The following is a 13,594-nucleotide window of genomic DNA, read 5'->3' as shown; positions in this document are numbered from 1 at the left end:
GGTGTGAGTACTATAGCATGTAATAGTATCTCACACCCTCCAATTCTTCCTATGGCGCCGAAAAATTTTGGTGAAATGCGACGACATTTCACCAAAAATTTTCGGCGCCATATAGAGAACTATAGTCTGCGAGGTACTGATTCTATCTATGTACCTCGCAGACCATAGTTCTCAGCCAAAATGGCTAATAATTTGAGAGTCTATATGATAATGTAAAAGTTAAAACATTCAAGTATTTAAGTATTTCTTTAAAATATTAAGTTTTTTATTTTTCCAATAAAATTCTAATATCAAATATTTTTATTTAACGATTAATTTTATTTATATTTTTATAGTTTTTTTAAGAAAAAATATTGTTAGGGTTTTATGGATTTTCAATTAATATACAAGATAATTCATGAATGTATATATTTCCAAGTTTTTAAGGATGCAACACTTTACATTTGTAAACTGTCAAAAATGAAGTCACGCTATTTTTCATGCATTACAAAACATTACCCGCTAAAAGATGTAAAATCTTATAAGAAATAATTGCAAAAGAATAACAAATTGCAACAAATTTTATATGAAACTGAACCTTATGAGGTAGTGATTCAAGATCACCGCCTCATAAGATTCAGTTTCAATCTCAAGTATCTCAAAAGTAAGGCTCTATTTTTTGCCATGTAAAGTGTCACTTTTCTGTCAAACCGTTTTTATCGTTTTCGTTTACAACAAATAAATAAATGAATAATGAATAGAAAAAAGAAAGAAGAATATTGAAGATGATTAAATAAGTTATTATAGGAAAATTAAAAAATATTACTAAAATTAAAGATATCTGACATGTTTACATATCTAATAATAATATATTTGTCATTTAAATCTATTTTGAATCATAGTAAACTATGATTGCCGTATGATTTAAAAGAATCTCTAAATATCAAGTCAATTTCTTATAAAATTGTTATCCATCTCTTATATTTTTTCATAATTACTACCTATATTATCAATCTCAACGATGACCATATCTTGTTATCAATATATTAAATTTAATTTATAAAATTCTTTTGTCTCATACTCGATTTTTCTATATTAATACTATCGCATCGTAATATTTCTAATTTCATTGTTATTCATCGTTTCATCATCTTTTAACTATTTTAATTACATCATTTTTCATTAATTCTTTTTCTAATTAACAAATTAAATAATTATTAATAAATAAGGTTTTCACTTTTTTAAATCTGAAAATTACTTTTTTATGAAATTAACAATTAGATATCAAAAGAATGTAATTCTACTTCATTCTAACCAAGATGTTCATTGTTTAAGTTTCTACCTTTATATAGCAAGGAAATTCAATCTGAATTTATATTCTTTTGTTATTAAATATAAAAGAAGGGAATTTCATTCAGTTGATATAATTAAATGTTTCAATGATATTGATTTAAAGGTTGTAAATGTTGATCCACCCACAGATGTTTTCAATTTGCCATTTTTGATATGTATCAATTAAAAATTAGTAAATCACAAGAATATAATTCATTAACATCAATGGGATTCGAGAAAAAATGTTGCAAAAATAGCACTTATTATAACGAAAAGTAATTTACAAGCAGCATTAAAATTTTAAACTTTAATTTTGATCAAAAATCGGAGGATGAGTCAGAAGAGGAGGAATCCAAAGAAAATGGAACAGAATGTAAGAAAATGGAATCGGAAAGTAAAGATGCTACTATAGATGTTGCTGATAATGATAATGGTGATACAAAATCAATGGAAGATAAATGGCCATTAGGATATTCTGATGAATCACCATCATTATTGGCAGAATTGAAAAATACGGAATGCCAAATATTAAAATTTATTGAAAAACATTCGTCGGAAAACAGTCAAAAACAATCTGAACAAGAAGAACCATTTAATGAATTTGAGTTTGAAAATGAAAGTTGTAATAATATATTACAAAATAAAGATAGAAATCAAGAAATAAGTTTACAATCCATTGAAAGAAATCAAAATTTGACAAATCAAGAAAGAAGTTTACAATCCATTGAAAGAAATCAAAATTTGACAAATCAAGAAAGAAATTTACAATCCATTGAAAGAAATCAAAATTTGATAAATCTTCATTGAAATGTTCAAATTTCACCTTCTTGTTCTAAAAGAATTAATCGAACGGCAATTTTTAGAATACCTTCAAATCCTCCAACTTCTGCAAATCAGAGTTCCGTACAAAGGATTGTTTCTAATCCTCCAACTGTAGATAGTACAGTTCCATTGCCATTACTTTCAAACATTACTCATTTTACTGATAATCTTCCCATTGATGATCTACTCAATTCAAACATTCTAATTCAAAATGCATTTCAATATCAAAAAACTAAATCAAAAGTCCAAAAAGCTGCCATTACAGAAGATACATGCAAACAATGTGTTCCTAATTATATTATCATGAATCAAGATGAGCAAGACAAATGTAAAATAAGAATAAAAAACATTCTAAGAACATATCATACTTTTCAAATATCTGATTCAGATAAATTGAAATATCAAAGTGTTATATATCCAGAAGGGATCCCTATTCGCTTTCAAATATATTATTCAAAAATTGATCGATTGGAAATTGTTTATTATTGCGCCAAAAAGAAAAGATGTTCTTATTCTCAACTTGTTACATTGTTCCCAGCAAATACAGGCAAAAAAGCTGAAGTTTGTGAAATTAATCCTCCACATCGATGTCCAAAACATACAAAATCGTCAATTATTGATGGTACTAACCAAAATAAATTAGAACTTGAGAGTGAGATACAAAATTTCATTCAGGTTAATCCTATTGTTTCATTAAGTCAGGTAATAGCATTTGCAAATCAGCTTGTGTTGGAATATAACGAATCTCACGATGCTATTATTGAAATATCGTCTGATGTTATCAGAAGGTTGTACCAGGAAATTAAACCAAAAATGAAAATGAACGAAGATGAGTTGATTAAAAAATTACTTGAACATTATAACAATCAAAATTTCTATATTACAAAAATTTATTCCAATATTGATGATTCTAAGTTTTACTTTTTTGGATTGCCTTTATTCATTAATCGTGCACGAACTTTAAAACATTTGTTCATAGATGGTACATTCAAAGTGGTACTAATAAATCTCTCAAATGGTCAATTATTGAATTTCTTGGTATTTGATAATGCTACAAATTTATATCTCCCTTTTCTACATGTTTTGATGACGGGAAGAAGTGCTGATGATTATAATACTGTTTTCAATATGATGTTAACACATGAACAGATTAAAATTGGACTTAATCAATTTTCCATCATCACAACAGATTTTGAAGCAGCTTTGATGAACTCTATCAAAGAAAAGATCAGCAAAGAGACAGTTCTTACTGGATGCATATTTCATTACATTGCTGCGCTTGTAAAGAACTTTAAGAAGTTGTGCAATCAAGATGATCATGCATCCAAATCTTTATTAAAATTATTATGTGGGTGCCCATTCGTTCCTAATTCAGTTTTTAAACTTATCTGTTCCAAGTTAGAATTAATTAAAGATACTTCAAAATTTGCCGCTTATTTCCTTCGCACATGGAAATATAAATACGAAGAAATAAATAAAATGAATGTGAAGGATATGATTTTTTCGAATAATGGCGTGGAATCATTTAACAAGGTACTGAACTCACACATAATATATCCACATCCAACAATTTTCCATATGATATATACTTTACTTCAAGTTGATACAGTAATCGCTCATAGATATTTAACCAATCAACGAAACCAGTATGATCATAAAAAATCGTACTATATCTCGTTAACTAAAATTAATGAAGAATTATTTACTTTTGAAAGAAATTTTAATCTCGAAATTTCAGAAATACCAAAAGAAGAAATTGACAAATACAAAAATCAATTTCATCCAGGAGATATTGATTATCGTGATATTGAAATTGAGAAATTTATGAACAGGAATGATTCAGAGATAAATGATTCAATTAAAATAAACTTAGAAAATGATGAAGATGGAAAAATCACAGAATTTACATTAAATGAATCAGATGTATTCAATTGAAATATTTTTAAATGTTATAAATATTGTGTTTATTGAACAATTGTTAAAGTGTTTTTAGAATTTAATATATGGAAAGAATAGATGGAAACATTGAATGTTATGTTATAAATTAAATTTAATATATTGATAACAAGATATGGTCATCGTTGAGATTGATAATATAGGTAGTAATTATGAAAAATATAAGAGATGGATAACAATTTTATAAGAAATTGACTTGATATTTAGAGATTCTTTTAAATCATACGGCAATCATAGTTTACTATGATTCAAAATAGATTTAAATGACAAATATATTATTATTAGATATGTAAACATGTCAGATATCTTTAATTTTAGTAATATTTTTTAATTTTCCTATAATAACTTATTTAATCATCTTCAATATTCTTCTTTCTTTTTTCTATTCATTATTCATTTATTTATTCATATTTTTCTCTTGTTATCTTCTTTTGATCTTCAGATTAATCAAATCTTTTATTTTTTCCTCAGTTACTCACTTAACAATCGCCGTATATTGATATATTGTCGAAAATAACGTAAATAGCGATAAATTCTCTTTAATATCTCGCAAAGTTATGAACGTTTAGCAATTATCGAATGTAGGTAAATCTAGCTTATACATAAACATATCATTCATTTCAAATTGAACTATTCGTATGTATTCTTTTTTTGCTTGTCACACTTGAAAGATGTTCTTATTTTTGAAGTAGAAAATTTAAGTTGGTTGTTTTTCTTTGAAACTCTTGTAGATGCTAGATCTTTATAATATTTTGTTATGAACAATATTTTGTCGTCTTGATTTCAATATTTTCTCGATAAAAATTTGAAAATTTGATAATAATATGTGAGTTTTTCAAATCTTTTATAATACGTATCTCATACATATTGTTTTAAACATACCTTTAGGCGAAAGACATGAAGAAAAGCAATGCATAGAGATTTTGTTTCCATTAACGGACAAAAATAATTGTGTGTCATAATATGCGCAGTTCTCAATTTTGCGCATATTTTGACAAAATTTTGAATACTTTTGCTCTCAATTTATAGAAAAATGTCAGAAAAAGTGTCATAATATGCGCAAATATGCGACAAAAAATAATCTCCCAATGGTATCTTTCCATTTTAATTTGTAAACTTTTTTTGGATAAAACTATTTTTTAAGAAAAAAGAGATCAAACATTTATACATATAAGATTAAAACTGGAAATATCAAAATATTACTTTGGCGCCAAAATGTTGCATGCGAGAAAGGGACAAACTATCCAGTGTCACTTTTCAAAGGAATAAAAAAAATAATAAAGATGAAATAATAACATGAAATCTTATATAAATATAATTTTATCTAAATAGATAAATGAATTAAGCAGTTTACAGTTATATATATTTAATGAGAGACAATATCTAGTTCTATGGTAGAAATGACTCTTAGACTCAAATAAGTAACACAGATAGAAAGTACTCAGTATAACAATTATATATGTACACTCAAAGTTAGTCGCTGCTAAAATCTTAACCTTGCATTTCGGGAAAATCTGACAAATGGCTCTTAGACTCAAATAAGTAACACAGATAGAAAGTACTCAGTATAACAATTATATATGTACACTCAAAGTTAGTCGCTGCTAAAATCTTAACCTTGCATTTCGGGAAAATCTGACAAATGGCTCTTAGACTCAAATAAGTAACACAGATAGAAAGTACTCAGTATAACAATTATATATGTACACTCAAAGTTAGTCGCTGCTAAAATCTTAACCTTGCATTTCGGGAAAATCTGACAAATGGCTCTTAGACTCAAATAAGTAACACAGATAGAAAGTACTCAGTATAACAATTATATATGTACACTCAAAGTTAGTCGCTGCTAAAATCTTAACCTTGCATTTCGGGAAAATCCGACAAATGGCTCTTAGACTTGTTTTGATAATTAATTCTTCAATTATATTATAATTTATAACAAATTTCCTCAAACTATCTGTATGTCATTCAATTCCCGGCCACTACATTCAATGATGGACCATTTCCTTCAAATTTTGAAATACCTTATTCAATTTGTTGTATGGAGCCCGTGATATTCAACACTATGGAGCTCCTCCAGTTTGGTATCCAAGAAGAGATAAAAGCTAGCATGGGCTACTCTCAAAAATGCTTGAAGCAATATATTCAAGTTTGCAACAAGGATCAATAGATTCAAATCTTGTTTATTGTACTTTAAAGGTACTTTTAAAAAAGAAACAATTAATGTAAAAGATTCAAATAATTTTTTATTATTATTTTATTAATTTTTAAAATAAGGTTAATAAAAAGTGACACTGGATAGTTTGTCCCACACTCTGTTGCATGCTAAGTTCGGTGAAAATGTAAACCTCTCAATTTTATCGTCGGGGAAAGTAACTCAATTCCTTCAAAATTATTCTTTAAATATTGAATTTAAAGTTATTTAATTTGGATTATAAATAAATAGGCTAATACAATATTTAAAAATGAGAAAAAATAACTTTTCAAAGAACTTTTTATAATCTCAAAGAAAATTTTTTATTCAATAATTATATAAATTAATTAACATTCATAATGGAATTGGATTTTTTTATAAAAAATTGGTCCTACTTAACTTTTTGAGAGAATTTGGCTTTTCATTTTTTATTATGAGTAGACCAACCATTCCTTCTTGGTGGTTAATTCAAACACGCGAAAAACTTGAATCTCGCGAACTCAATTATTTAATTGCGTGTAAGCGAGTTCCATACGAGGATGAAATGAAGTGTGAATTTAGATCAATTTCGAAAAACACACTTAAAGCAGCATACACAAATGCAAATTTAACGCCCCCAAACGTTAAACCTGGTCCGGCACCAGATGATATTACTCCTGAAAATTTGCAATATGTTCTCCAAAAATTTCAGGAATATAAGTGCGGAATCCAAAAGATGTTTTGGCGTTTAAACATGGATCAAAATGTTTATTCAGTTTCCTACAATAAACTCAGAAGAATTTACAGTATTTTGGAGATCAAAGAACCAAAAAGTGACAGGCCCCCTCAAAAATATTATACGCCATATGAAGCAACAAAACCTGATACCATATGGCATGTAGATGTTCATTTTTTATACGGTTCACAGAGGTTACCTGTTTATGATATAATAGACGATAAATCTCGGTTTTTGTTGGCTTTAAAAATTTTGCCAAATAAATCTTCCGAATCTACACCAAGAGTTGCCGAAGAAACGATTGGCTTATATCAAAAGCCATTTTGTTTCTGGTCCGACAACGGGGGAGAGAATATGGGCCAATTTTATAATTGGCTCATGCGAAACAACATTCAAATCCGCCACACTTTCCCTCATATGCCGCGCCAGAACGGCAAGATTGAAAGGCTCTGGCCGTCTCTTGAAAGAAATGTCGGCCGGTCTTCAAATGCAAAACAAATTCAAGAATTTCTTGATAAATTCAGGAAAAATTACAACTCAGTACCACATAAAACCCTTCCCAAAAAGGGTTTTCGCCCCATGACTCCAGAAGAGTGTTACAATGAGACACCACATTGGAAACAGGGTGAAACGCCATTTTGGAGAGTTATGATTGATGGACACTTCGAAATCAAAGAAATACCGAACCATTGAATACACAATTACGAATAAACGCTTAATTTTTATAAAAATTTTATTACATTTTTCCTGAATTTTTAAATTGTACAATAAAGATGGAAGGCTTTGGGGTACATATTAATATAATATACCTCAAAGCCTTCCATCTCCACTACAAATGGAGGAACTTTGTCCGAATAGTTTAACATTCGGACAAAGTTTCTCCCATTTAAAGAAAGAATTGTTCCTTATGAGGTATATATTCATACTGTATACCTCATAAGGAACAATTCCCTCCTTAAAACGAGAAAACTTGTTCGAAATTGTTTATCATTTCGAACAAGTTTTCTCGTTTTTAATAAGAAACTAAAGGCTATGAGGCACTGATTATATATTAGTGCCTCACAGCCTTTAGTTTCTAATAGATAGCTGGGAAACTTTCTCCAAATGATAAGTTATTCAGAGAAAGTTTCCCAGCTATCAAGAGGGAATTGTTCCTTATGAGGTATATAGTTATGATGTATACCTCATAAGTAGTGATGCGAAAAATTCCCAAACATATGGGGTTTCTCATATCCCGTCCCCTATCGTTTCCCCAATTCAATTTTTTTTTGGAATTTTATTTTTTTTTCCCGCCCATTTGAATTAAAAATGGGCGATTTTCGTTAATGTGATTGAAATATCATAAAATTAATACGTATTTTAGCTAATAATTCTATTTTTATACAATATTCTCTCATTAAATCAACATTTTTTCTAATTTTAATTTTTAATTTTTAATTTCTTCATAATTTTAGCGATTTATGCTCATTATTAGCAAATAAATAATATATATAATATACTTATTTCATTTTATTCAGATAGGTCTTTGGGATTGGGATACCTTGTCCAAATTCAGAGGAAGTTTGAGAGGTTGGGATGGGGTAGCCCATATTCAATTATCCCAAGTGTACTCCACGAATTTAAAATTATATTATATTATTGATGACATATCTAAATTTATAGATAAAAATTTCAATGCGTACACAATTTTTTTTGAGAAAATTCTTTTTTTTTACTTATTTTCATTCATAAAAGCTCACGTGAACTTAATTAACAACTGAGACATTTCCTATGAAATCATTTAATGCCGTCAAAATAGACATGTCTAAGCTGTTTTGAGTGACTTTCGCTCGATGTCTGATGCAATATCAGACATCGAGCGAAAGTCTCTAATATTGGCAACACATCCATACGATCAATACTATAGCTACGAATTACAAGCCTGTTTGGGCAATTTTTGGCCGAGTTCTGATTTTTCATTAGATCTCGAGCGAAATTCTCTCAAATTGGCTGCCAGTTCATAAGAGTGAAACTCTAGCTACGAATTAGAAGCTTGCTTGAGAGACTCTCGCTCGCGTTGGGATCTGCATCAGAACTCGAACGAAAGCCTCTCAAAGTGGTAAGACCTGCTCATTGTTGAGCAGGAGCTGCGTAATGTGTTCGAGTAGAGTGAGGCTCTTCTAAGATCTTCCTTGTGATTGGAAGAAATTAGAAGAGTCTCACTCTACTATTTTGTAATTGTATGCCCTGGCCTTTAAGTGACCAGGGCTGCGTAATGTGTTCGAGTAGAGTGAGGCTCTTCTAAGATCTTCCTTGTGATTGGAAGAAATTAGAAGAGTCTCACTCTACTATTTTGTAATTGTATGCCCTGGTCTTTGAGTGACCAGGGCTGCGTAATGAATTCGAGTAGGATTGTACAATAGCTCGGCAAACGCCGAGCAAATTGATATAAACGTACATCCCACAAAAAATGGATTGTCAAAATTTATCCCAAATTTTACAAAACCGCAGCGGTTATGACATCCCAGGGCTAAAAAAATTCGGAAACTCGCATCTCTACTCATAAGGAACAATTCCCTCATTAAAATCGTAGATATTTTTTACTTATTACTCATGCTTTCAAAATCACAATCCTCTGAAAAGTTATTTTTTATTAAGAATTTAGAATTTTGATAAATACCTTTTTTCAATTTGATATAATACTTATATATTTTCAAAAAGACATTTTGAAAAGATATCTCAAAAGTTCTCTGAAAACCTATTTTTGATTAATTTTGAGAAATATCCGTATTAAATTAATCAATAAATTCATTCAACACTACTTTAATTTTTAAATTCAAAAAATTATATGTGCTTCTTAAAATGTCTCACAAAAAATTTATTATAAAATTATATACAAGATTAAAAATCCCACAACATTTTTTTTACTTTACATAATCGTACTTCCTCGACGATTAATTTTCCCTCAATTCCGAAACAATAAGAATTACCGAAAAAGTAACAAAACATCAAAAACAGGGAGGGGTCTCAATTTTTATTACTTATATTATTTAACAATATTTATATAAATACTCTTTATAATATATTTTACTATAAAATTATACCTCAAATTCAAATATTTAAAATATTATTTACATAATTATCTCAAAATTATATTTTTATATATTATTTTTCATATGTATAAATCATATAATCTATATCTATGCAAATCTCATCTAATTTTTTTTGAAACAAACCGCTACCATTTTATAATGGTCCATCTTAAATTCATCATAAATTCTGGTACATGTTAGTACCAGAGTCTTCAAATCTCAAACACTCTGGTACCAACATGTACCAGACGCGAGTTTCCAATGCCCTCGTACGATTTTCTATTAAGATCTTCTTGAATGAGAAGGTCTTCATAGAAACTCGTACGAGGGCTTCTCTTTTAAATACTCTGGTACCTGCTGGTATCGGAGTCGACTTTACAGCCCTTTCCCCAATTTTGAAGCTGGGGAAAGTTTTCAAGCAATGAAAGGGAAGCTCTCGCTATGAGGTGAAAATCTAGAATTTTTACCTCATAGCGAGTAATCCTTTGTTAATTGCTTGAAAACTTTCTTCAAATTATCAAAATTTCGAGGAAAGTTTCCTTGCTTCAAAGTAGAGATGGAGCCCTTTGAGCCACTGCATATAGGTCAGTGACTCAAAATACTCCATCTCTACTAGAAATCGCCAAAATTTGGGTCGCAATCTTTGAAATGCGACGCAAGTTTGGGCAATTTCGCGAGGGACTTGCTCCATTTGGTGCATAGATTCACACTCTATGCACCAGATGGAACAATTCTTTCGATGACAGCGGGAAACTTTGTCTGAATAGTTTAACATTCAGACAAAGTTTCCCGCTGTCAGAGAGGGAATGGAAGGGTAAGAGGTATATATTTATAATGTATACCTCTTACTCTTCCATTCCCTCAAGAAAGTTCAAAAACTTGTGTGAAATCAGTTCTGATTGCACCCAAGTTTTTGAACTTTATATAAGGAATTGTTGGCTATGATGTACTGATCATGAATCAGTACATCATAGCCAACAATTCCTTCGCAAACAGCGGGAAACTTTGTCTGAATAGTTTAACATTCAGACAAAGTTTCCCGCTGTCAGGGAGGGAATTAGAGGGTGGGAGATATATAGATAGACTATAAATCTCTCACCCTTTAATTCCCTCAAGAAAGTTCAAAAACTTGGGTGCAATCAGTTCTGATTGCACCCAAGTTTTTGAATTTTGTATAAGGAATTGTTGGCTATGATGTACTGATCATGAATCAGTACATCATAGCCAACAATTCTACCTTTTAACCAAAGATAATTGATTCGTATGTAAAATATTAAGCTAAAATTTCTCTTTCTTTTAGTACACATTCTTCCATTTCGTGTACATGTATCATATATTAAGTACTAGTTATCTATTCTATATCCTTTATCCTAATTTAGATACTCAAAGATAATTCTTTTTCAGAAGAAAAAATATTTTCTATTAAACCGTTATTTTTTCAATGTGAGTTTTCAATTTTATTTTTCCTTTTTGCTGCTCAATGCAACATCCTCCACCCGATCCTTCATGCGAGGTTGATCAAGCCATAGGATATTTAGAATATTCTCGTTTTGTTATAGCTGCAGAGCTGCATGGTAACATAAGATTTGTCAAAGACCCACAAAAACTATCAATTGGAACAGGAGTATTAATCTACCACCGATGCGAATACGAAGGCTGCCCAGCAGGCTTTAAATTTATTAAAAATTTCGACAATTACATTTTTATTGGAAAATGCTGAAGAAAAACTTTCTCAAATAAGTACAGTATACATTGTGCGTCGCCTGTAGCCTACAGCTACAGTCACCGACACAATGAAAAAAGTGACAGAAAACTGACACCATACGGGCGCGCATATGTACGCATATATGTGTAAAAATAAACGTTCATATGTAAACTAACCTTTATTCACTAGCAGGGGCTGATAAATCATAATCGTCGAGAAGTACGATAGGTGGTCCCACCTGTTTAATCTGTATGGAGAGGCAAACGTGACGTAAGAAGCATAACACTGGTTTCTCAGTATATTTAATAGACTCTGCTGTTGGCTTAACTGTAAGCTTATATGTAATAGGTGAATTAGATAACTGACCCTGTTGGAATGTATAATCAGTTTCGCAAGGGAATCCACATAGGTAATGACCTAAGTCATTTGACTCGATTCCAAATTGAGGGACTGATGTGGTTGTGATAGACCTCATGACATCATAGTTGAAGCCAACAGTATCGTTATTATTGTTAGTGGCATTTGCCTGCATCTCATAGAAGATTGGATCATTAGATGCTTGAGCCTCAGCGGGTATGTTACCATATGCTCCACAGTTCAATTGAATTTGTTCAAACAATGGATTTTCATAGGTAGTGTTATAATTAGGTGTTTTCTTAAATAGTGTATAAATGGTGTTCACATATAATGGAGTAAATGCTGCCGTGAATGTACAAGGAGTTCCTTCACCTTTAGCCATTGAACCATCCATAGTAATGCAGTCAATTCTTTTGATTGGGAAGTTTAGAGTCTTTGCCGAATATCTTGTCACCAAATCACTATAGATGTTAGGGTCCAAAGAGAATGAGTTACAGTATGTAATCATTTCAAAGAAGTTTGCATTCTTCTTAGTGAACTTAATAAACTTGGTACCAAATGATATCGTACTCTTATCGGCATTCCAAGTTACAGTATCAATAACTTTGATACCTTCATAGATAGGAGTGAAGTGATTAGTGATTGGAATATAGCTTGTAACATTGGCTTGCATGTTCGGTAATGGTAGAATATCCTGATAACTTAATGGTGTCCAAACCATACCAGCAATACTGAACTTAACCTTAAGTTGTAAGTTACCAGCAAACGCTGGAAGGAATCTAATGTTATTAAGTATTAGGAATCTTCTTAGGTCAATCTTGATTGGTATGTGGAACTTTAATGTAGTTGCACCACTAATTGGTTTATTGAACTCAATAATCTGTCCAGAACGAACTGTATCACATCTATTGAAAACATCTTTATGTCTAGCCTTACTAAATACATCAACTTTCTTAATAGCTTCTGTTGTAGATGCAGTAGAAGTAATGTAACCTTCTTCTCTAGCATTATCTTGTGTATAAACACTTTTACCATTAGCGATTAATTGATATGATTCAACAGCATAGAATGAATCAATGTATCCCAACCAAATTGCTGGAAGATGTGCACATGATTTGCCACCAGCATATTTAGTATCAATTGCTTTAATTGCTGTAACATTTGATCCTGTAGGAGCTGTCTCAACAGCTCTTTCTTTATATACTTCACCATCATATTTAGGAACTTTTTCATCAGCTGGTTCAGTTTCTGTTGTAATTATGCACTCACCATCGACATAACCACTAATGAACGTATTATATAAGTCAATCATGTTCTCACCAGGTGGTGATATGTTAAATGTAATATAACCGTTATCAATAGTATTTGTCGGCATAGCTGGCACTTTTGTTGGGACATATCTATGGTTAGTATCTCCAATAGGAACTGCCCCATCAACTTGATCGAAATAATATCTTACTTGT

General features: G+C 30.5%; 2 protein-coding genes across 2 annotated transcripts, besides 11 other annotated features; both read left to right on the top strand.

Annotated features, from left to right (window-relative positions):
• The first annotated feature begins 489 nt into the window (after nt 1–489).
• Nucleotides 490–716: a mobile genetic element.
• Nucleotides 717–5,174: a mobile genetic element.
• Nucleotides 802–1,042: a mobile genetic element.
• Nucleotides 802–1,042: a terminal%2Cinverted (terminal inverted repeat of MuDRx-2_TV_TvPhantom-3 transposon ID:TVAGG3_0097350).
• Nucleotides 1,693–2,118, top strand: TVAGG3_0097340 (uncharacterized protein; the record flags this gene model as incomplete). The annotated part of the gene is made up of 1 exon (XM_001290184.1): nt 1,693–2,118. One exon carries the CDS (start codon nt 1,693–1,695, stop codon nt 2,116–2,118), a length of 426 nt encoding a protein of 141 aa, XP_001290185.1.
• Nucleotides 3,220–4,068, top strand: TVAGG3_0097330 (uncharacterized protein; the record flags this gene model as incomplete). Its single annotated transcript, XM_001311278.2, has 1 exon — nt 3,220–4,068. One exon carries the CDS (start codon nt 3,220–3,222, stop codon nt 4,066–4,068), a length of 849 nt encoding a protein of 282 aa, XP_001311279.2.
• Nucleotides 4,291–5,174: a terminal%2Cinverted (terminal inverted repeat of MuDRx-2_TV_TvPhantom-3 transposon ID:TVAGG3_0097320).
• Nucleotides 5,175–5,315: 141 nt separating this feature from the next.
• Nucleotides 5,316–6,405: a mobile genetic element.
• A 1,359-nt stretch (nt 6,406–7,764) lies between these two features.
• Nucleotides 7,765–8,187: a mobile genetic element.
• Nucleotides 8,188–9,950: 1,763 nt separating this feature from the next.
• Nucleotides 9,951–9,976: a terminal%2Cinverted (terminal inverted repeat of MuDR-2/MuDR-2B_TvMULE3 transposon ID:TVAGG3_0097290).
• Nucleotides 9,951–11,809: a mobile genetic element.
• Nucleotides 11,810–11,913: 104 nt separating this feature from the next.
• Nucleotides 11,914–12,113: a mobile genetic element.
• Nucleotides 11,956–13,594: part of a mobile genetic element that runs on past the window's edge.

Source organism: Trichomonas vaginalis, chromosome IV (genome assembly GCF_026262505.1).
Source record: "Trichomonas vaginalis G3 chromosome IV, whole genome shotgun sequence".
NCBI classification, from domain to species: Eukaryota; Parabasalia; order Trichomonadida; family Trichomonadidae; genus Trichomonas; species Trichomonas vaginalis.
This window is presented reverse-complemented; position numbering and strand designations above follow the sequence as displayed.